At 41.1% G+C, this 25339-nt stretch overlaps 1 protein-coding gene across 5 annotated transcripts in view; it reads right to left on the bottom strand.

Moving 5' to 3' along the window:
* NME8 (NME/NM23 family member 8) overlaps nt 1–25131 on the bottom strand; it is a 32700-nt gene extending 7569 nt beyond the window's left edge. Inside the window, exons 1-11 of one of the 5 annotated variants that reach the window (XM_034761218.1) lie at nt 24924–25131; nt 23605–23657; nt 22018–22054; nt 21866–21923; nt 20365–20471; nt 18179–18250; nt 15418–15534; nt 14151–14217; nt 4318–4394; nt 2899–2991; nt 901–1061 (exon numbers count right to left, since the gene is read on the bottom strand). In XM_034761218.1, the coding sequence (XP_034617109.1) occupies nt 901–1061; nt 2899–2991; nt 4318–4394; nt 14151–14217; nt 15418–15534; nt 18179–18250; nt 20365–20471; nt 21866–21923; nt 22018–22050 (785 nt within the window). In that variant the 5' untranslated portion in view covers nt 22051–22054; nt 23605–23657; nt 24924–25131. Of the gene's footprint in view, nt 1–900; nt 1062–2898; nt 2992–4317; nt 4395–14150; nt 14218–15417; nt 15535–18178; nt 18251–19902; nt 19966–20364; nt 20472–21865; nt 21924–22017; nt 22055–23604; nt 23658–24923 lie in introns of those variants that run through there. The other 4 variants (XM_034761219.1, XM_034761220.1, XM_034761222.1 and 1 more) reach the window with 4 other exon arrangements.
* Between the last annotated feature and the right edge of the window lie 208 nt (nt 25132–25339).

The following is a 25339-nucleotide window of genomic DNA, read 5'->3' as shown; positions in this document are numbered from 1 at the left end:
TGTATTTTAATACTTTAGTAAAATATATAAGAATATAATGCCAGTTACTTTTATTATGATTCTGCATTCCAACAAAAAACAGCAGTTCTAAGGAATGAAGATATTGTCCAGTCCTAACAGAGTATTAGTTAATTGCTGTATCATACATAAGTACTTTGAAAGAGAAATCTCAGTCATGCAATGTTTCTACTTGTCTACCTTTGAATAGCCTCTGTGCATTTCACTGAACAAAATTAACACTGACAATGACAGTTTCTAAAGAAGGATTGATGAGGGGATCATGCTTTATACACCTAAAGCATCATCTCTGAAAACAGAGCACTAGAGAAATTCTTTGAAAAAGAAATACTTTTTATCGTGGCATGTTTATAATTGTGAGGATCACCTATATGTGATCACTCTAATATTATCATGTCAGACAAAATTTATCCAGGGAAGGCTACTGCAGCTGTAAATCAAAAAGACAAAAGAATAATGACTGGCTCTTTCTAACAATATCTTTACATTCATGTCAGTACAGGGTCATATAAATAGACTGAATTGGGTCAGTGCAGGTACATACAATTAGACTGTGATAAGACTGTGCAGGTGCATCACCCTTTAGTGTGCCTAGCCCACTCTGCAGGGCAATTTGGGGGGGAAGGAGGCAATCTATGGCCCATTGTTGTCCTCTTCCTCAGGAATGCGTTATTGGGACAGTTCCTGCACTTTCACAAGTGCTGGGACTGCAGTTGTGATGGGCGGTTGTGTGGCCCACACATGGTTAAGGAGACTTGCTTACTTTCTGCATCTGCACAGCTGTGCAAAGAAGAGCATGTGACAATATGGCTCTTAATATTTTTTTATTATTTCTCATGTAAATTCATAAAACATAAGTGTCATTTGAATTTTTCCAGTTACCTGTTTGGCTTTTCAGGCTGAGGCTTTGCAGGTATACACTCATCTGATCTACCTAGTTCTTTCCATTGAGGAACAGTATCAGTTACTTCCTTTGGTTTAGAAACTATCAGAATATGGGATGGTCCACCAGTCATGAATGTAACAAAATCTTCAAAATCAGGCTAAAAAACACAATTTCTCACCTATATACTACAAAGAGAACTGTTTGATCTTATACCAGAAATCAAACTATACATGTGCTGTATAACTTGCTCCCATCCCACTATTGTATTTACAATCACCATATAAAATTCTATATGAAATATATTATAAGATCTTGTGATAAGTCCATTTTAGTTCAAGTGAGAAAACAGTATTATAAAATATGCCCCAGCCTTTACAGTAAATATAAGATCTTGAGATAACTGAAATGATAGTGCTGCATACAACTTGTGTGCCACATGTTCTCCCAACCTAATATACCAATAACTCAGAGATAAGATCAAATGTGATGTTTACAGTATATTGGACTTAGGCACATGATGTAAAGCAACGAAATATACTACATTTCCTGACATGATTTTTAAAGTTCTGTAAATTAGGCAAGTAGTCTATGACTGCATTCCTGATTTTCAGAATATTCTCAGGCACTTACTTCCTTGTCTGTTCTTTTCTCCCCTTTAGTCTTGGCCTTCATCCACACAGAGATACATTCATGGGAAGCAACCTCCTTCTTCATAACTTGGAGTCACTTTTCCACCAGTGCTGGAATTCTCTTCATTCCCTCTAAGCCCCTCATTTACTTCATTGCAAATCTTTCTTTAAACCCTTTCTCTTTGTTTTAACATATGATTGAGTCTTTCCCCTGCCAACATCTCCCACCACTTAACTTACATAATATATTTCTCCTTTCACTAACAGGATAGTAAACAAGAATATTTATTTGTATTTTACTGTTTTTAATGTGTAGTTTTTCTTTTTTCATATTCTGATTAATTTCTATACATTATTTAACCTTTCAGATTTTATGAACATATTGTAAGGACACTCAATTCTACAGTTATTCTTCTCTTGGTGTAAAGCATTTTGGAATATGGTAGTTTGCATGATAGACATATAAAAATAAATTAAATGAAAGTGAATAGAAAAATATATTTGGTACTGTACAATACATAAAGTGTGTCTCTACACTGAAAAGTGATTGCAAAAAAATCTCAGTGATTTCAAGAGTAAATTTGCTCCATCAACAAATAATTAGAAGTTTTATCTAACTGCCAGTCCTACAAATATAGCCTGGTATCTGAAAGTCAAGCTGTGTTCTTTCTGATTCACTCAAAATCCCCATTATAAAGGGCTAAAATGTGCTCTCAACTACACCGCAGCAACTCTATTGTCTTCAAATTCTGTCTTCAGTTGCACTTATGTAATCTCATCATTTTCAATAGGATTTCACAGTTGTAAATGAGGGCACTATTTGGCCTGTAGAATAGACAGAATTCTACATTCTGAAACAGTTAAAGTACACACAGTGTAAATAAGTGCTAATTTTACACACTCATTTTTCGGAGTAAAATCACACTTTGAGAATAACAAGGAAATAACTGATTTCCCACAGTTCACAGCCCCCTCTGAACTAATATATAAACACTCTAAAAACCAACAACGATATATATCTGTTGCTGTTCAGAGTATTTACCTTATGTTTTTCTGACTATTCTACTGTTGGCTAATGAGTTGGTTGTTAGGGAAAATGCCCCTCTATTGCTTCAGTATGTACCAAGGATTGTATGTTATTCCATTGTTATTTAAACGCAATGTTGGAACACCAAACAACCATAGGCATTGTACAGGAGCTGGACTGGAAAACCAATCAAAGAAGATTTTATTTTATTTTATTTTCTCTCTGTGTCATAAATAATTTTAATTAACTGGAATCAATTACATTTTATACATGTTTTACAAGCCATATAGATGATATTATTATCAATATAGCCACCTATATTTGTGTAACCTTTTTACCTGTTCTATATTACGACTGTAGAAATCTCTAACTTGCTCTTCAGTTAATGTCTTCTCCTCTTCTGCCGCAATGCCAAAGCCAGCTTCTGTAATCTTCAATTACAGAGCAGCCACCAGGTTCAGCAGCATTTGAGGGAGACATATAGCAAATCAGCAATATTAGTTTGTTTACATATTTTTGCCATGATTCTAAAAACTGACTGATTTTTGTGCAGAATTTTAAATGAGGTAATATGAAATATCACAAATATAGTAACTTCTTCATTCTGCCCAACTAAATTTCCAGCTTTTCAAAGTACTGCACTGCGTTCAAGTGTGACACCCATTAAAATAAAGAAGCCTTTGGTTACACATTATGTACCTCAATATACAGATTTTATTGAAAATCTCTACTATTTGTAAAACATGTTTTACCATTATTGATTCCAGTAGTGCAAATAAAACAAAGCTATGGGAAGGCAGCACATAATCATTCCTAATGACTGACAGTAAAATCTTTATTATGCAGCAGTCAGTCATGTACCTGTAAAGTATTTGTACATACCTAGGAGAGATTGGATATTAACTTTTTATTATAGTGTACTCGCTTTTTGGTTTTAGTATGCAGAAATAACATGAGTATCTATTTTTTTTTTTTAATTCCCACTAGCATGGTAGAAATATGTATACGTGGAGTAGGCATGCATTGATATGATCTATATCACTATGTGTACTCACTGCACGGCATACACTATATGTGTGTATGTCCACAATTCAGCATTTCTGGAACTGAAATGAGCATTCCTCCAGTACTATGTTCTGGAGGCAGAAATGATGTCTCCTTAACCAAATGTTGTGTCTGCCTATGCATCTAAATTGTTACCAGTGTATATCCTGTGACTTTACTTTCCCATAAGCATGAGTTTATGCATGTCTGCAGACATTCACACACGTATGTAAAGGACTGGCTAATCTGAGCTGGTTTGTTTGTATGTCTAGAATTTTGAAAGATACTGCTGTGGCAAAGAAAATATTTTCCACACTTGTAAAATTATTTTCTGTGACTCATCTGCACTGTCCCAGAATTGATGGTTAACTCTCACTCCTACCATCAAATGCAGAAAGAATAAGAAACTGTTGGGAGGTTATGCAAGCAATTTATCACGCTTCAGCTGGAATACTTGTGTGACAATCAATGATCTGCATAATATACTTCAGTACATACCTCTTCTAGTAACATAAAATATGTTAAAGAGCATCAACTTGAAAATCATATTGCTCCAGCCACAACCATTTTACGTTTGTCAGTTTTACAGGATAAATATTAGCAGATCTGGCTGTACAGTTTTGTCCTAAATTAATATCCAATTATACTCCCATTTCCCTGTCTTGGAACTTAACCAAACACGATGGTTGGGGTTTTTTAAAAATGTTGTCTACCTTTTGTTTAATTTCTTCTACTCTTCCATCTGCAATGGCATCAGGTTTTATAATTGCAACAGTGTATATGACTCCTTCTATAGGAAAAGGAAGAATACATATGCATATTTATAAATATATTTACTGAAATATATACACAGGCTAATTTACTTTCTGTACTTACAACCTGAGCTCTCCATAGTCTTTCTTTTAATAGATTACTAATTTTGGATTCTGCTCACCAAGACATAGGGTCCTGGAAACCAATAGCAGAAGAGGTTCAAATGTGGATTATAAACCTCTGTACATGAATCACAACACTGACATGCAATTCCTTTTCCCAACTGCTCAAACATTAATGCTACAACTTTGAAAGCAGAGATAAGGGAGGGTGAGTGTATATATATATGAAGTAGATCCATTAAGAGAAAGGAAAGCTACTTATTTATAAGTGGAGTTCTCCTTGTATATACAGATCTGCCTCAGCAGACTCACATACCTCAGTATTGCAAATCCTGGAATCATTTACAACTATAAATGCTGGGGCAGCACTAACACTTGCTTGTGGAATTCAACATTCAAAACAAGATTATAAAGGGCTGAGTTTCATTCTGTTATCTGTAAGGGAAAAGACTCTGAAAAAAGCCAGGAAAGAGGGCAGGTAAGTGAGAATCTGCAGAGGAAAGATACTTGCATAACACCATTTAGAGGTAAATAGACTTAAAAAAAGTAAGTCTTAATTTTATGCTTGAGGTTAACAGCTGACCCACAGTTGGCACTTGGGAAAGTCTCTGACCACTGGACATTTGATCTTCAGCATTGCTATATCGTGACATAGTCAATATGGTTCTGCATCATACTTTCAGGTGACTTCCACGCATATAAACAGCAAGAGAATTCTAAAGAGTAATAACATGACTGGTATGTTCACAGTGGTCAGACTTCTTATTAAAAGGTTATCCCCATGATCAAATATTATAAAAGATGATGATGGCAGAGCCCTCACTGAGGGCGATGATATTAAATGTAGGTGGAGAGATTAATGTGTCCATATGTAGTCTCAGCAGAGAATACAGGATGACAGAAAAGGGTATAAAGCTGGAGCCAGAGCCATCAATCCTGCAAGAGGAAGTGGTGCATACTATTATGAAAATGAAGACTGTGAAAGCACCAGAGATAGATAACATGCTTGAAGAATTGTTAAAACAATTGGCAAATGTGGTACTGATCTTATGTGGAAAACTTATAATGATGTATGGATGACTAGAAATTGGCCGGAGGACTGAATGTAGGGAATCTTTCTGTCCTTACCAAATAAGGAAGACATAATACAGTGTAAAGTATCAGAGGGGTAGCCATGTTAGTCTGAATCTGTAAAAAGCAACAGAGGGTCCTGTGGCACCTTTAAGACTGACAGAAGTATTGGGAGCATAAGCTTTCGTGGGTAAGAACCTCACTTCTTGCATCTGAAGAAGTGAGGTTCTTACCCACAAAAGCTTATGCTCCCAATACTTCTGTTAGTCTTAAAGGTGCCACAGGACCCTCTGTTATAATAGAGTGTACTAACTATCATATCATCTCCCTGACATAGCACACAAGCAAAGTTCTACTCTACATAATCTAGGATCGCATGAAAGGAAGGACAGAAGCAGAACTATTACCCCAACAAGCTGGTTTCAAAGAGGCACAAGTAACCAAATCATGAACATCCATCACATCATTGAAAAATGCATAGAGTACAATCACTCATAGATCACGTGCTTCACTGACGACTCAAAAGCTTTTGATATGGTCTGACATGACTATCTTTTGGAAGATATTAGCAGACAAGAGGATTCCGAAGCATCTTATTGAGCTAATTGCAGGTCTCTACCACCACCAATAGACCACCGTGCAAACAGTAGTAGGCAACAGTGAGTGGTTTTCCACTGGGCAGGGTGTTATTTTATCCCCAAGCCTCTTTAACATATGCACAGAATTTATTATGAGACAAGCCTTGGAAGGTTTTAGCAAAGTGGAGGGGCTAGGATTTGCATTCGTGGACCTCTCTTAATCAACCTCAGATCTCGTGATGACACAACACTCTTTGCTACATCCACCAATGCAGTGGAAAAAACGTTTGGGTCTGCAAAAACAACTAATGAGGAATACAGATTATTCCTGCATACAATGGAAACAAAACGCATGAACGTTAAACACAGCTAATAAAACCAGGATGCAAGAGGGCATCACAATTAACAGACAAGTTGTAGAGGCAGCAGATGAATTTAATTATTTAGGATCATATATATCCAACCAAGGAGGCTGTTCCAGCGAAACTGGAAGAAAAACTAGGGATGGCTTTGAGAAAAACTGTGGCATCTTGAAATGTACAAAGATGCAACTGGTGAAAAGCTTTTTTTTTTTCCATAGTGGTTTATGGATGTGAATGGTGGGAAGATAATATCGCTGACAAGAAGAGAAGAGGAGGTTACTCACCCTGTGCAGTAACTGACGTTCTTCGAGATGAGTGTCCCTGTGGGTGCTCCACTCTAGGTGTTGGTGCGTCCCTGCGCCTTCACTCGGAGACTTTTCGTAGCAGTACTCGTACTGGCCACACATGCGCAGAGGCTGCCCCCCGCAGTGAGTCTAGGATAATAGTGCGCATGCGTGGCCAATCTCCTCAGTTCCTTCTCTACAACGGAGGCTACCCCAACTCCGAAGTAGAGGGGAGGAGGGTGGGTAGTGGAGCACCCACAGGGACACTCATTTCGAAGAACGTCAGTTACTGCACAGGGTGAGTAACCTCCTCTTCTTCTTCGAGAGATGTCCCTGTGGGTGCTCCACTCTAGGTGACCTAAAAGCCGTGTATCTTAAGGAGGTAGGGACTTCGGATCTGATAGGAACGCCGTTGATAGTACAGCCCTGCCCAAACGTATATCAGATAGAGGGCCTCGAGTAAGGGCATAGTGTTTAACAAAAGTGTGCTCAGAGGACCAGGTAGCTGCTTTACAGATATCAGCCAGGGGAACTTTGCGTAAGAATGCTACAGAGGCAGCCATAGATCTAGTGGAGTGTGTTCTGATGCCGTCTGGAGGTGTAACTTTCTTCATCTGATAGCACAACCGGATGCACTAAGAAATCCAGTTCGAAAGTCTCTGGGTAGAAATAGGTGTACCTCTGGAACGCTCCGCGATGGAAACAAAAAGTCTGGAAGAATTTCTAAAAGGTTTGGTTCTATCCAAATAGAAGGACAAGGCCCTGCGTACATCTAGTGTATGCATTGAGGCTTCAAACGAGTTCACATGTGGCTTCGGGAAAAAGGTTGGTAAGTGAATCGGCTCATTAATGTGGAACGAGGAGTGTACTTTAGGAAGAAAATTGGGGTGTAACCTGAGGGTAACCTTGTCTTTGAAAAATATCGTATATGGTGGGTCTGCCATAAGAGCTGCTATTTCTCCTGCCCGTCTGGCGGAGGTAATTGCCACTAAAAATGCTGTTTTCATCGAAAGGTGTAAAAGGGAACACGTGGCTAGGGGTTCAAATGGTTGTTGGGTTAGGCAAGAGAGAACTAGATGAAGGTCCCACGGGGTGGTGGGTGGTTTTATGTCTGGGTATAGGGTTTGGAGTCCCTTGAGGAAGCGCTTGGTGAGCAAATACGGAAGTACCCTCAATTTTGTCATGAAAAGTTGTAATAGCAGCTAAATGGACCCTGATGGAACTGGAAGAAAGGCCGGATTGCTTAAGGTCCAATAGGTAGTCAAGTATGAGCGGAAGAGGTGCTGACGTGGGACTAAGTTGTTTAGTTGAACACCAGTGTGTGAATCGTTTCCACTTACATAGATAGGTGGTGCGAGTAGATTGTGTTCTGCTATGCAGGAGCACTCTTTGAACTTGTTCAGAACAATCTAGTTCATTTTGGGAGAACCATGTAGGAACCATGCTTTGAGGTGGAGCATGGATAAGTTGGGGTGGAGAAAACGGCCGTGTTGTTGTGATAGGAGGTTCGGAATGAGAGGCAAGGGGATTGGTGGTCGAATGGACATTTTGGTGAGAAACGGAAACCAGGGCTGTCTGGGCCATGATGGGGCAATTAGGATCACTTTGGCTCCATCTGTTCGTATTTTTATCAGGACCCTGTTCAGAACCGGTATCGGGGGAAACGCATACAGTAAGTTTTGGTGCCATGGGATCATGAATGCGTCTCCCAGGGAATGTTTGCCTAGCCCTGCTCTGGAGCAAAAATTGGGACATTTCTTGTTTTTTGCAGTTGCAAAGAGGTCTATTACTGGGTAGCCCCAAATGCGGAATATGTCGCGAATGATGTGCTCGTTTAATTCCCATTCGTGATCCCACGGGAAACGTCTGCTTAGTTCGTCCGCTGTGGTATTCATCACTCCAGGAAGGTAGGCCGCTGATACCCGGATGTTGTTCGCAATGCACCAGTTCCAGAGTTTCATAGCCTCTGTGCACAGGGACTGGGATCGAGCTCCCCCCTGCCTGTTCACGTAGAACATGCATGCAATATGGTCTGTCATTATGCGTACGTGTTGGTTCTTGATCAGTGGTAGGAATTGACGGCACGCATTGCGAATGGCTCGAAGTTCTAGGACATTTATATGGAGAGAGGTCTCGGTTGAAGACCAAAGTCCCTGGGCTGTGTGGTGAGACATGTGTGCACCCCATCCTGTCAGAGATGCATCGGTCGTCAGTATGAGGGATGGAGCCTGCTGAAGAAAGGGGACTCCACAGCAGAGGTTGTAGTGAATTGTCCACCACTGCAGAGAATCTTTGACTCGGGCAGGTATGGAGAGAGTCTTGTTTAGAGGGTGCACATTCGGTCTGTACACCGTGGCCAACCACGCTTGGAAGCACCTCATATATAGACGTGCATTTTGAACGACGGAGGTGCACGAGGCCATGTGACCTAGTATTTGTAGGCAGTCCCGGACAGTCACCTGGGGACTGTTGCGAATCCTTGTGGCTAGTTGACTTATAGAATTGAAGCGAGCTGGTGGGAGAGATGCCAACCCCGTCCGGGAGTCGAGGTATGCCCCCATGAACTCCAGATGTTGGGTGGGGTATAATGTGGATTTGTTTTTGTTTATTTGCAGGCCTAAAGATAGGAAACAATCGATGGTAAGCCGTATGGATCGGAGAGCTTCGTCGAACGTTGAAGCTTTGAGGAGGCAATCATCTAGGTAAGGAAATATTACGAACCCTTGTTTTCTGAGGTAGGCTGTAACTATGGCTAGGATCTTGGAAAAAACACGGGGGGCCGTGGACAGTCCGAAAGGGAGAACCCTGTATTGGAAATGTGTGGAGCCGAGAGTAAAGCGTAGGAATCGTCTGTGGGATGGGTGTATAGTCACATGAAAATAGGCATCCTGTAGGTCGAGGGCTGAAAACCAGTCGCCCTGCTCCAGCGCTGGGATCATAGTGGTGAGAGTGACCATCTTGAACTTTTGCTTTTTGACAAATTTGTTGAGCCGCCTGAGGTCGAGGATTGGTCGCCATCCCCCATTTTTCTTCTCTGTTAAGAAATAATGGGAGTAAAAACCCTTCCCTCTGTGTCGTTCTGGCACAGTTTCTACTGCTCCCAGTTGAAGGAGATGCTGCACTTCTTGGAAGAGTAGTTGCTCGTGAGATGGGTCCCTGAAGAGGGACGGGGAGGGTGGGTTGGAGAGGAAGGGGATGGCATATCCAATTGTAATTACCTCTATGACCCATTTGTCGGATGTAATTTTCTGCCATTGATGAGAGAATGATCGTAGGCAGTGTCCAAAGATAGGTGTGCCGGCTGAAGTGGGAACGCTGTTTTCTAAACCCTCGACCAATGCTTCAAATCTGCCTATTAGTTGGAGGGGGTTGCAGCGCCCCTGTAGAATTAGGACGACGACGCTGGAATCTTGGTCTTTGGCGTCGTTGTTGCTGTTGTTGTTCCTGTGGTCTATAGGAGTGTTGTGAAAATGTGGGGTAGCGTGGTCGGTGATAAGGTTGATATCTATATTGTCGTCTTCTGGTCGCAGGTGACTGGAGGCCTAGGGACCGGAGGGTTGCTCTTGCGTCCTTCATCGAATGCAGCATGTCGTTTGTGGTGGAGGCAAAAAGTTTTTCCCCATCGAAGGGAAGATCTTCAATGGTGCTCTGGACCTCTCGAGGGAAGAAGGAGGAAGAGAGCCATGAACCTCGTTGCATGACCACTGCTGTGGCGGTCAACCTTGCTGCAGTGTTAGCTACATCGAGGGCCGCTTGGAGAGCGGTGCATGATATGGTTTGTCCCTCGGAAACCAGAGCTGTGAATTGTTGTTTCTTCTGTTCTGGGATGTGATCAATAAAATCCATGAATTTATTATAGTTTTTGTGGTCATATTTTGCAAGGACTGCGGTATAATTAGCTATGCGAAATTGTAGCGTCGAGGATGCATATACTTTAGGGCCGAAGAGGTCCAGGCGTTTACTGTCCTTGTTGGCTGGGGTGGAGCGGGCGTACTGTTGTTTGGCCCTCTGGTTTGCTGCGTCCACTACCAATGAGTTTGGCGCTGGATGGGTAAAAAGAAATTCAGAGCCCTTTGAAGGAATGAAGTACTTCCTGTCCGCTTGTTTACAGGTAGGTAGGCTAGTGGCTGGATTCTGCCAGATGGATTTAGAGGGTTCCAAAAGGGCTATGTTGATTGGTAATGCCACTCTAGAGGAAGAAGAGGGCTGCAAAATGTCTGTTAGTTCAGTGACTTCCTCTAAGTTAATTTTCAAGTCACCTGCAGCTCTTTTAAAGAGGTCTTGGAATTTGGCATAGTCATCCGACGGAGTTGGAGGAAGGGGAAGTAAGGCTTCCTCAAGCGTTACGTCGGACTCTGCTGGAATAGGAGCAGGACTCAGTTGATCCTGGGAGTGTGACGGTGCTGCCTGGTATCTTATGTCACTGGCAGGTCCGTCACGAGGCAGTGCTAAACCAGTGTTGTGCCTGGTCGAAGTGCCGTAGCGCATGTGTTCTCGGGGGTACGATGCCCATGGTGCCCAACATTGCCAAGGTGGTGGGTAGGGCATAGGTGTTGCCATCCAAGGATTCACTCCCCATGGGGCAGGATACTGAGGACAGGCTGAGGTAGTTTTTTTGTAACCCCTGTTGATCTGGGTCTGGGAGTCTTGAGAAGGAGAAAAAACTGCCTGTGGATCAGTTTCCTCCTCACTGGAGGAAGGTTGTTCTGATCCTGAATCCAGCATTGGAGAAAAACAGGCATTTATCAGGGGAGACTGCAGAATAGGTGAGACCAATAGATCTGCTGTCTGAGTGAATTGAAAAGGTGAGGCTCCTGCATGAGGTGAAAGCTGCGGAGGAGGAAGTTGCCCTGAGGGAACATTCCTCCAAGCAGGGGTTTTTCCTTTGATCTCCCTGTCAGCCTGTGCTGCGATTGCCGGTGCCGTGGTAGGTGCCGGGGGGACATCAGCCCGCACAGGGTCAGGCAAGGCTGGAAATGTCGGCACCGTGTTCGTCTCGGTGCCGAACGGTGCCATAAACGAGGCAGGCAACTGAAAGCCTGAAGCCTCGGCACCGGAGCTTCGCGCCGCCGCCGCAGCCTGAGGCGGCTTTCGTGCGGTGCCTGAGGAGCCCGGCTCTTCAAAAGTGCTGAGGCGAGGAAACACAGGCAGGGAAACTGTTGACCTGCCTGAGGCACTTTTGTGCCTCACCAACTTCTTTGCTGGAGAGGGCTGCCCCTTTTTTGTAGCTTTCTTCAGTTTTTTTGAAGCAGGGGGGCTGTGGCGGGCAGTAGAGCTGGAGTCGGCTCCTGGGGCTGAAACTGACCCGATAGACTTCTGCAGGAGGAGCAGTTTCAGTTTAAGCTCCCTGTCCTTTCGTGCCCTGGAACTGAGTTTGGTATAGTGGGCACATTTTGGGGGAATGTGTGTTTCCCCCAGGCATTTTATACAATGAGAGTGGCCATCAGAGAGCGGAATAGCATCCTTACACGTAGAGCAGCGCTTAAAGCCTGTGGAGCCAGGCATGGTAGAAGCGGCTGCGGCTGAGAGAAATTTTTTTTTCTTTTTTTTTTTTTAACAGCTAAAAGAACTAATGAGCTACACTAACAAGAACTGACAACAAACTAACTACTAGAACAGGTAAAGTAACAAAGTGAGGGATTTCCTAACGAGTCTGCTGAGCTCCGTCTCAGGCCGGGGACGGTAGAGAAGGAACTGAGGAGATTGGCCACGCATGCGCACTATTATCCTAGACTCACTGCGGGGGGCAGCCTCTGCACATGTGTGGCCAGTACGAGTACTGCTACGAAAAGTCTCCGAGTGAAGGCGCAGGGACGCACCAACACCTAGAGTGGAGCACCCACAGGGACATCTCTCGAAGAAGAACTGAAGCTTTGGAAATGTGGTGCTGGTGAAGATTCTTGTACATCTCTTAGGCATTTGCCTTTTGTCTATGTTAGAAATATTAGTGAAGAGAAGCAGACCCTGATGTCAGAAATCAAGAGATGTAAACTTATGTACTTTGGTCACATTAGGCACAGTGATGTTATGAAAGTTGTTATGGAAGGAATGGTGGAGGGTCTTTGTAGTATGGAATGACTAGCAAGGAGAGATGCAAGGATGGTGTGTGGCAGATCACTAAAGGTTACATGCTGACTGCTCGAAGTTAGCGAGGGAAGAACGTGACAGCTTCCAAAACTTCTGCTATGTTGTCACGGATATTCAGATATGAATAAATGGATTTACTTAGCCTTCTTTCTTCTTTGAGATTTGCCTTTGCAGAATCCTATTTTGGGGAGAATGACAAGCATTTACAGCCCGAGGAGCTAGGGCTAAGGAATGATAAATTTAACAGAGATTGAAAAGAACTACGTTCCTGAAACAAGCAACTGCCCTAATTCTTGCATGAAAGCGCTGAAGTCGCATTTCAATAGTGTTGTTTCAATGAAGAAGAGCTGGATAGACGTGCTAAAGGGCTGGAAATACTGTATCACTGTTACCCTGCAAATCGCCTTTTTCCCTGGGCCTGTTTTGCTTTTTGCCGATACTGCAGACCTCCCAGATAGTTGGCCTACAACTGCTTGGATTGTAGATGGTGTCTAACTTGACTTTCCTCCTTTCCTCTTTTAAATCTTGTAAATCCAGGGATCTGGTAGTTTTACTCATCTCTTAATTTCTCCATTGGGTGACTAGTTCTACTAGGCGTTAAAACAAGCCTGTGCTCTAAAATGCATGAGCAGTCATTCTGGCTTGCACTTCTTGTGGTAGGCCAGATGTAAAAGGCCACATGTGAATATCTCAGAAAAAACAGTGTAGCTACAGATCTTGCAATTGCTGCACTCATAGCATATTTGCTGACATTTTGTCCTTCACATGTACCACTAACAAAATTAGACTCGGTTCTGTGAGACTCTGGAGAATACTGTATGTGAAAGGGGGCTCTCATTTGTATCCCAACAAAATTCATACTCTTAGGCCTTTACAAGATGCACAGCTTTTAGGTGCCATGTTGTTCTTAGTCACCATTTTTTACCATAACTTTTCTGTCATGGATGCTATATTAAGTTAGAAGACAATTCAAAGTTCAAATTAAACCCTTTGCTACAGGCATTGAGAGCTCCATCATGTTAAATCTTCATAGAGTTGGATCCAGATCTCAGACATTATAGAAATAATAATTAATAATAACAACATAAGCATATCTGATTATTTTGACCATTTTACAACATTTATATGCACCTGCGTGTGATAATTTGACTCCTTCCACAATAATCTCTCAAGTTACCAAATGAATCAAAGGAAAATTTTATCACTGGACATACCAAATAACTAACAAGATACCTGTTTGAGTTTTTTCTTTGTACTAATAACTGTAAAATAATTAAAATATAATTTACCTTCAAGTTGGCTTTCTTCACTATATACTTCTGCTGTTTTCTCTTCTAAAAACACAAGCTCTTGTACCTAAGAAAATAGCAGTTTTCATGTTGTTGTTATTCTGATAAAATTATAGTGTCAGTATGAAGTTAATATTGAGGAAGTATGGGCCAGTGTATAGCCCACTGGGAATCATGAGACCTGGGTGCCATTCCTGGCTCTGCCAGCGATGTTGAGCAAGTCACTCCTTCGTTCTTTCTCTGCTTCCCCTCTCTGAAAAACTCCCTGCAACATTAACTTAGTGCAAGATAATACCAACATCAACATTTAAGCTGCTTCTTTTTCTGCTTCTAAACTTTTTTTTTTGCAGATTTTGTGGAACCTTGTGCCAGCCCAGACGTGCAAGTCTTCTCTTAAATTAGGGGGAAATCCTAACACTTTTATACCTTACAATATGAGAGACTCCTCATTACATTAATTTTAAAGAAACATAAAGATGGACATAACCGTGGAAATTTCCAACCTATTTCTCTGCTAAATGTAGAATATAAAGTAAACACCAAAATTCTAGCAACACAACTAAATTATTTAATCTCAATTATTCACAAAGTTCAAGTGGGTTTTGAAATAGGCAGGCTTGCTGCCGCTAACACAAGCAAAATAATTTAAGTCACCAAGCTCAGCTACCAGTTATCTCTTCAGCAGTTTTATCCCGAGAAGCTAATAATATATTTGATAGGGTATAATGTTATCTCATACAGTACTATGAGAATTTAGGTTTGTTCTGATTTTTCTTAACTGAGTTGTAGTCCATTACAATTTCTCTTTTGCATCTATACAGATAAATGGAATTCTTTCACCTGCATTTCAGTAGGAAAGAGGAATTAGGTAAGAACTGTCCCCTTTCCCGTATTCTCTCGAGCCCATAGTAAAATAGGTAAGAAAAATGTCCAGCATTGAAAGTATAAAAATAAATAAAGAAATAAATACAAAGTTAGTTTTTATGCTGGTGATATTTTTGTTAGTGAAGAATCTCTCCTCTGCATACAGATCAGTTTGTAAAATTACCAGTATCATTTGGATAAGTACCACTTAATGGAAGTTTCTAAAAGATGAGATACATGCTAGTTCATGGTAAAGATAGTGGTATTCACAAAAATAAAAATGAAATATGAACAGTAAAAGAAATAAAAACAGCACCACAAGCATAGAAAGAGACCATGCAAATGTAATAAAAATATTCATTTATATTTAAACTTGATAAGAAAACAGTTATCTAGTGAGTACCTCAGGGCGTTCTATTTCCCCTGCTAAAATTTTCCTCTCTTCTTCTAATAGCTTTATTACTGTCTTACTGAGAAGTGGTGCATTTGTGCCTCGCACCATTGCTATAATTTTGCCATCCTGTAAAAAATAAATGATAAAATAACACTCTCAGTAAGATCTACTAATTTAGTTTTGCACATTTAATTGACTTCTAACACAACCTATTTTTCACCAGCAATAGACAGTTACCATGATACTGTGTTCTAAAACTAGAAGTTGTAGCAATGTATCACTGCAGATAGACTGATTTGCAAAACAGGTGATGAATCAAAAACACAGGGCTAAAATCAGTGATATCAAAGAAAACTGACTGTTATTCCCATTATTTGTTATTCTGTTATTGCTTAACATAAGTCTTATCTCAAAAGTTTCAGAGGGTTTACATTTTAGAACCTGGCATTTCCTAATGTCTAATTCAACGGATGCGTAATGGGCTACAGAGCATTTCATCATCAACATTTCAAATATAGCCTGGTTGGCCTAAAATTATCATCCAACTGCTCAACAGTGTCCTACATGAAATAAGTTGGTGGTCTCAGTCAAGTTCCTATTGAGCAGTTGTCTACTTAGCACAGACCATGGTCACAATTGGCAATGACTGGACTGTTACCTCTGTTAGTAGCTCTGCTGAAAGGTCAGCAATTGAATGGGTATAGAGCAGTGGTCCCCAAACTGTGGGGCGCAGTGGAACGTTCAGGGGGGCACGCAGCAAAACCCGGGCTAGCCCCCAGCCGCAGCTCTACTCCACCCCCTGCTCTGCTCCCAATTGCAGCTCCACTCCACCCCATGCCGCAGCTCTCCTCTGTCCCCAGCCACAGCTCCACCTCTAGCCACAGGTCCTCCCCCATCCCAGTTCTGCCCCCAGCTTCTCCTCTGCAGAGCCAACTGTGTGGTAATGGGGAGAGGGCAGGCATGCAGACAGATTCCGTTATAGGTGTGTGTGTGGGGTGCTACAGGAAAATGTTGGGCACCACGGGTATAGAGAATGAACTTCCTTCTGACCCAGTACTTAATTTGTGCCAGGACTTAGCCTTACCACCTCTAGGCTTAGGTTCACAGCGCTGGCACCTCTGGGCTTGCTGCATCAGTTATGAATGTAAAAAAATTGCTTGAGCCCCGGCACCTCTTCCATTACAAATTAAGCCCTGCTTTTACCCTTAGAAGTTCTTCCTCCAGGTTGAATATGTGGCAGGATAGGGATGCTACTACTATTGATGCCCAAGCTGTATTTGTTCTGTAATTGCCAAAATTTGCTATCCTTATTTGAGCAAAATTCCTATTGGAGATTATAAGAGTTTTGCTCAATTAAGGACTGCCAAATCTGGTCCTCAATAAATAGTGCAACAAAATGTCCAGGACTAGCAATCAGACACCTTGCACAAATTCACTTACAATTAATTTGCTTAAAATTCAAAAGAAATTTGAAGGAAAGAATTTAGAAAGCCTGATTCTCATTTACACTAAATTCCCTTTACACTGGTCTAGCTATATAAAGAGGCCTTAAGGCATGTGTAAACATAATTTATATCCACAATTAGGACCGTTTGCATTGATAGAATGGTGTAAAGGGACATTAGTATTAATGAGAATCAGGCCTAAATTTTCCTTCTCTTACTGTTCTCTGTCCTTGTTTCCATCTCTTCCCATTTTCCCCTCCCCATTTTTGACTATTCTTGCTTTTTGGTTACTCTCTTCCTCCTTTGGGATCTGACCCTGTGCCCACTAAAGTTAATCACAAAGTTTCCATTTACTTCACTGGTACAGAATTAGACCTTTCTTGCTTTCACTTCCTATCCTCCTTGTTTCCAGGTTTCCTCCCTCCACTATTTGTCTCTCCTCATCTCAGTTCTAGTTCCTCCATTTTCCAACAGCTTCCTTCACTACTCTCCCTTCTGTGCTTCACTCTTCTGCTCATTGCTGCACCATATACACCTCTACTCCGATATAACACGACCCGATATAACACAAATTCAGATATAATGTGTTAGGGATAGCTCAGTGGTTTGAGCATTGGCCTACTAATCCCAGGGTCATGGGTTCAATCCTTGAGAGGGCCACTTGGGGATCTGGGGCAAAATCAGTACTTGGTCCTGCTATTGAAGGCAGGGGGCTGGATTTGATGACCTTTCAAGGTCCCTTCCAGTTCTAGAAGATGGGATATTTAAAAGAGTGCTCCAGGGGGGATGGGGCTGCGCACTCTGGTGGATCAAAGCAAGTTTGATATAACACGGTAAGATTTTTTCGCTCCTGAGGACAGCGTTATATCGAGGTAGAGATGTATATGCATGAGCAGCACAGTGAAACTGGCTAGCTTTTGGTGAGATCAGAGAAGCTGATAATTTCACGTGGCTGCATTTATATAGAGTGGAGTATCCTTAATGCACCCTGGTTATTAGCCTCTAGCTGCTGGAATCCAAATCTCAAAACTTCCAAGTACAATAAAACACTTGCCTACGGAGTTAGCAACCAGGCCTGGCATAATATACTGTAGTATAATGGAGAATTTTCTTCTCCTGTTAGCAGAAGTACTATGCTAATACCCCTTCTTCTGTGCATGCCAAGAACATATAAAATATGATTCACTGTTAAAATGACTGGAATGTACAATATGCAACAATATCCTATACACTAAAATTGTAAAGATGTAATTCACATTTGTACAGCTTTACATTTATTTTCAATATACTGAAAAAAATAACAAAAATAGGCAGCACAAACTTACAACACAAAAGAGAAAAACAGGTTCACATTTGTCTCTAAATGTCTGCAGGGTCACAATGCTGTCAGCCTCTGCCTAAAATAAGGGCAAATAGATTATGATAGATAGATAGATAGATTAGATAGATATTTGAGAACTTTTACAGAATTATTCTCAAACCGTGGTTCTGTGGATCAATAGTAGTCCTTAAAACACTTGCTGGTGGTCAACATTGCTGGTCACATGGGGCAGGCTTTACTTCTTGTTTACAGCTGCTAAATCACATTAAAAGTACTGTGTCCTAATATTGCTTTTTGAGGTAAGTAATGGCTGTAATTGCCATTGGAATGTCATAGGATCACACATGGGAAAGTCCCATGACATTTCAATGGGAGGGAAAGTGGTCTATTGTATTAACTCTCTGTTAAGATGTGATCCACACTATATAAAGATTTGAGAATCCCATGAATTACATTTATTAACAGTTACTTCTTGTTTTATAAATGTATTTTACATACACAAATACACACAAATCCAAAAACTGTTTGAACTAACACTGATGAATTATACTTGGCAAGGTTTTAACATAGTATTTATTTTAAAATAACTAGATCACAAGCACTATATAATATTGTTGTTCCATTTATCAATGATAGAGGTACTAATTGAAGGGAGACCTGAATGGAAATGAACGGTTTACACTTCTGGGCCACCAGAGTCCTGAATTAATACAGTCATTCTGGGTGAAAGGTATGATGTTAATGATACAGTATAACAACCCCAAATAATAATATTGCAGATGTAAAAATTTACATATGCTGGCAGGAATAAATTACGGATATAAAGTAAGTGCAGATGAAGGGACAGCAGCTAGATGTATGAAAACAGATGGAATGAACAGGCTTGATCTCTTATTTTAAAAGCCATGCGGGGTTGCAAATAGCCTGGATAGTAGAGGTATGGCTGAAAACCTGGGGTCTGATTCTGATTTCACGATGGTTTTGCATTAGTATAACCTCATTGACTTCAGTGGTATGAGATTACAATTCGTTGTTTGGTGTTTTGGGCTTGTTACTCTATGTTTTGTATGTACACATATACACACCTATGTGTGTATGACTTTTTTAAAAAAGCTTTAAATATTTGATATATATGGGGTTGGATTTTTAGAATCCGAGTTTAATAGGAGGAGATCTGTGTAAAAGATCTGTAGGATAAAAACCTTGTGGACTTGTCTGTTGACTTAATGGTAGTGATCCACATTTGTAGGTCAGACCTACAATGATCTCCATTAAAAGAGCATTTGCCAACGGTCACTACATAGTGGTATCTGCAATTATACAGTTTTGCTCTGTGTTTACAGATGAAGATATCAGTGGTAACTCTATTGGTAATGGTTAGCGCATGATGCTTTTTATGGCTATTGCCATAGGCAAGACAGGTTGCTTCTGTCATCTTGCTCTCTGGGGCTTCAGAGAATGCAACAAAAACAATTGGCAGCCATACGGACAAGTATTATAAACTTGATAGTTCAATATCTGGATGGGAACTCAGAATGAACCTGTGAAACACATATATCTTTAGTGCATTAGATTGTAGCTGCCATTTTATCTTGCTCTTCTGGATGAACTTTTTCTCGAAAACATTTTAAATCTATTTGTTTTTCAGCTTCCCTCTCTTTGTTCCTTTTTAAATATAACATAGGAAATTATACGGAAAAGCAAGAAAAACAAAAGGAAGTTACTGACCTGATTTTCAGAAGTGATGAGCACCCACAACTTCTATGGTCTTCAGAGGAAGTTTCAGCACTTCTGAAAGTCAGGCTATATGGTTATGCAATGTTAAGACTTGGATTTTTAAACATGGAAGTTGGTATATTCAGAGATATGGTTCCCCCAGTAATCTCAACTCTATCTCATAGTATGTATGCATTATAAGAATGTTCTTCATTACACTATTGTCTAGTATGTCTTTTCCATAATTAACTTGTATGATTCTAGCTTATCCCTTATCTTATTATAGATCCTTCCCTATCCATTATATACTTTGATCGTCCTCTTTTAAGAAGTCATTCAGAAAAAGAGACAAGCAAGCCAAATTCACCAATGACTCCACTGGTACTCAGATACTATGGTGATAGGTACTCTATAAATAGATAGATACAGAAATACATTTGACACTGAAGCTCTAAATAGAATTTACATCCTTACCACAGCAAAATGCAAAAGGTCATCTTCACCATGCTCATTTTTTAGTTTTCTGAATAAATTTACCACCGCTTTGCAAGGCCCACACCAAGCCTGATAAACATCTATTACTGAAAGTATAAAAAATTAGAATGAAACTCACCTGTTTCATATAGTTTATAAAATAAAATGTTTTTGTAAATTTATAGGGTTAGTCCTGCAGTGGCATTGGCATACATGTATTTCTAAGTCTATTTCTGGTCTCTTTTTCTTCTGAAAAACATTAAGTTTTGGTATTATCTCTTACACAAATTAGGTTTCAACTTAAATGTCTTAGTCTGTAAGAGTAGTTATTTATTTATATATTTTGTGGTGGGGAATGCAGTTATATTAATGTCTCCTTCCCCTATTCCTTTGTCTTGGTTGACCTTCCTTTCCTGTGCCCACTGTTAGTTGTCTCTCCCTCCTTTGGCCCTATTATCAGTTGTCTCTTTCCATGCCCTGCCGCTCCTTTTTGGGCTGTTTCCCTCCTTCCTAAGATCATGTATGTTGTCTCTCTCTCTCAACCTTACTCACAACCCATTGGTTTTCTCTCTTGCTCCCCTGATCACTTCACCCACGATCTGTTCTCCCTCTTTAGATAGCATTCCTAATAAATTTAACAGATATTGATGCTAAGCTTACATACAAACTGAGGGGAGTGAAGAAAATACATACTATGTACACTCTTGAAAGCACACAATTTATAACACAATTGCTTTTGTCTTATGCCAGATACAATTGTGCACGAATAGGAACATAAAACTCATTCTGCTGATTAGTTCGATTTTACTGAGTAATTGAAAATATTGACCTATCAGGACTTTCACCCACCACTTCCCAGACATGAAGTCTTTTCAGAACTTTTTTTTTTTTTAAAACACCCATGCATGATATCCAGTATGGTTTAAATTCACTGCTTTGCAAAGGAGTATGTGACAATCACTCATCACTACAGAACCCTTTTGTGTTTGAATTGCAGGCAGACACAATGCATTGGTTTTTGTATCTTTCGTGTGATTGGATTGATATTGTGACAGTTCCAAAATGGCCAATGCAAGAGGCACAGTTGGGTGTTATATGGAGGAGTCATGAGATCTGAGTTCACATGGATTAATTTGCCAGGAACTCCTATCATACTATAGGTGGCATGGAGAGCCAGTGACCATACAGCCAGCCTTCAGGCTGGTGAAGCAGCTGTGGAGTGGCTGCAGTGCAGACCTGTGTTTTGCCCCCAGTTTAGGAGTGTGAATTTCAAATCCTTTGAGTCTTCATGTAAAATAGCTAGAACAGAGCATATTTACTTAGGCTTTATGGAGGTTTCTAGAACTCTTTGCTTTGAGGGGCAAGCCACAGGAAGTGGCAGTTTGACGAAGTGTGTGCACAGTGAGAAGTAACTGGGCAGGAAGGGGTCACAAAAATAAAATGATTGATAAAAATGCACACACATTTCATTATGTGAGATTAATAGAAAAAATAATAGTACCTGTTACACCTTTAGTCAGCAACATTTCATCCCATTGACTTTGATTGGTTATTACTACCTGAGATAAAACAAACCCAGAATTTAATATCTCTAAAAATGTCAACAATTTTATTGAACTCTTGAATTATTCAAGTAACAAACAAGATTTATACCTGTAGTTGAACTTCTTTCTTCTTTCCTGCCATTTTCCTGTGATTACATGAAACACAGCAAAACATAAAACACTTCTAAAATATACTATTGTTGCTCCATACGTTTAGCTCCATATAAATTGTGGCTTGGGGAACTGATTTACACAAAATGCCTTTTCCACACAGTAGTATTCTATGGGCGAGATCCTCAGCTGATTAAGATCAGCATAGCTCCACTAAAGTCAATGTGGCTATGTCGATTTACATCAGCTGAGGATCTATCCCTAAATATAGCTGACTTCACTAGAGCTAAACTGATTGGCACTAGCTAAGGATCTCATCTTGAAATTCACTATTTATTTACAGATTAAGACATAGCACAGGAAACCACATTACAAAGTTCACATTTTCAACATATTGGGGTCTTCAGGACATTTCAGTCTCCATGTCGTTCTATCTCCCATTGCGCTGATGAGACTGCCTACACGGACACTGGGTGGAATGGAAGTTGCTGTGACATGAACATATTTCCACAAAGTATTGGAGTAAGAGCTTCAACTCAAAGGGCATCAATTCAAAATTTGTCATTCATGATCTGAGATATATTTAGCCTAATGACCTGCACATAACTCATTATAAGGTTAAGATTTTTGTCACGGTTATTTTGAGTAAAAGTTACGGACAGCTCACGGGCAATAAACAAAAATTCACAGAAGCCCACAATCTAAACTATCCAGACCAGGCCTTTCCCTCATTCTAATGTTAATATGTATCCTTGTTCTTTGCAGATGATTTTCTACAGATATCTGAATAGGGTTTTGTAGAAAAGCTAACTTGGTTTATTTATTGGTAAGTTTTTTAGTTAAGTTTCAGTTTATTTTCAATTAATAGATGAGATCCTTTCCCAGTCCATGATGTACTATACCATTTTTGTTTCTTTTACAACTGAAATAAAATTTTTAAGTAAAAAGCCACTGATTTGAGTGGGAAAATACACATCTATCTATATTTGAACTCCAGTTTTACAACTAAAGAGGAATGAATATCTCACTGGACAGTAGTGGGATACAAAACATTTCACTTTCAGGAACTGATTCAAATCAGTTGTTTCTGTCTAATGGCTGTTGGGAGACCAACATAAAATGAATTGGTGGCCTCAGTCCATTTCCTAGTGCACAAAAGTTCACTTAACAAAATCACCACCATGACTCATTCTTGATGACAATATCACCAGAGAAGTCAAACAGTGAATGTATATGCACACTGAATTGTCCTGTCAATTCTATAGTTGGTCCCTTCAGACTAGGGTTGAGGCATATTGGCTAATGAGAGAAATCTTGTCCTGCTGCCTGCTTGTGTACCTGTTCTGTGGAAAAGAGAACTTCACTTTCTATGTGTGTCAGCCTGACACCTTCCATCAAAAAATAAAATAAAACTTAAAAGTACAGGTTTATTTAAAAAACTTCAATTCGGGCAGTGGGCCTGCACCATTGGCATGTGGCAATATATCTGTATCTAGGCATTTTATCTCCCTCCTTACACTATCCCAAATAGCTTAGGGGAGATGGTGCATAAAAAACTGCCAGGTCATGACATTTATGAATTTACCAATATTAGTAACTGGTATTCAGCAGATTTGGTCTTTTCCTGCTTGTTAGCCACTGTTACGGAGAGATCAGGAGAATCACACTCTTACAACACAATCATTAATAGCCCCATAACACATACAACATAGCACCAGGCATGCATATACTTCCCAACTGACATGCACATAGTCCCCAACGTGCTGACACATATTCCCAGATTGCAATGCACACACACAATATGCTACCACACACAAATACATACACACTGACTGGCACATTATGCACAGATACACAATGCTGAGATGACATATGAATACACAATTTCCTTCACACATGCAGATGCACAAAATGCTAAGTCACAAACTGGCACAACAGGTTCCCACACTAATACATCCTGACAAAACATACAGTGTGACAAACAAATGCCCCCTCTGACTGAGACACGCCCAGCCTGGAGACCCACAATACCCTGAAATTCAATCATTATCCTAGGTACATTGCTGTACATATCTTCTCACCAACACACACAGATAGCATATCAGCACACACATATGCTCAATATCTCATGCATATTGACAAATTCACATGCAGACCACACTGACACATAATAATGCATACACATGCATGCGCTGATTGACAAATCACCACATACCCATACACATCCACCCACACACATCCATTCACATGCATACACACAGGGGACTCTGACACACACAACTTTAACACATACCTGCACACAAAACACACATAAGCAGACTTAAGGCCCCAAGAAGCTCCAGGTGCTCCCAGTTTAATATTGCCCCCGGCCCCAAATACCACTCATCTTATCTAACATGGTTTCTTTAACAGTGTGTTAACATTGTTGGGATATTTTTTGGTTTGTGGAAATAATGCAATTAGTGTTGTAGAGGGTGGCTGACGGGTAACGGGGGTCCGAAATAGTCCTCCTTATAGGCCCCAATAGGGTAGCATTACCTGTGTGTGCACAAGACACCCTTTGCACACACCTAGTCCTCTGACACACATCTGCACACACGTGACACTGGCACACACCAGTACACAGACAGAAACATGAAACTGACACCTGCATACACATGCAACAGACACACATTTGCGACACTGGTGCATGTTTGCACACATGTGCACACACACGACACTGGCACACACCTGCACACATACATGCAACAGACACACACACCCAACACCGACACACACCTGCACGCAGACGAGCGACAGTCACTCATGCCACTGACATACACGCCCAACACGAACACACACCATTGCACACACGGGCGGCACCGACACCCCGTGCACACACAGGGCTCACACTCGTGCACACACCCTGAGCGCTCTGGCACACGCTACGCGCACGCCCCAGCCTGCAGAAGACTGTTACGGCGACGGCAGCAGCAGCACGCGGCTAGCGGCGGATAACGGCCCCCCCAGCCTGCGCCCGACAGGCCCAACCAGAGAGAGCGAGAACGTTCCAAAACCGTTGGTCCCGCTCCCTCGTCACTGCTCCGCCCACTTCTCCACCCGCCCTCGCTCATCAAGGATGGGTGCGGCTCACGGAGAGCAACGCGCATGCGCGACGCTGATAAATTCCACGGGTGCGCTGCCTCAGGGGAAGGGGTGGGTGATTCGCTGCAGCGCACGCGCACGGGGTTGTAGTATGGTGGGGTCTCCCGGCTTCTCTTCTTTTTGCTCACTGAGGGAGGGGGACTAATACGAATTCGCTCTCCTGCTCCTTGCTGAGT

This window comes from Trachemys scripta, chromosome 2, assembly GCF_013100865.1.
Source record: "Trachemys scripta elegans isolate TJP31775 chromosome 2, CAS_Tse_1.0, whole genome shotgun sequence".
Taxonomy (NCBI): Eukaryota; Metazoa; Chordata; order Testudines; family Emydidae; genus Trachemys; species Trachemys scripta.
Note: the sequence above shows the minus strand (reverse complement) of the source record. Positions and strands in the feature narration are given on the sequence as shown.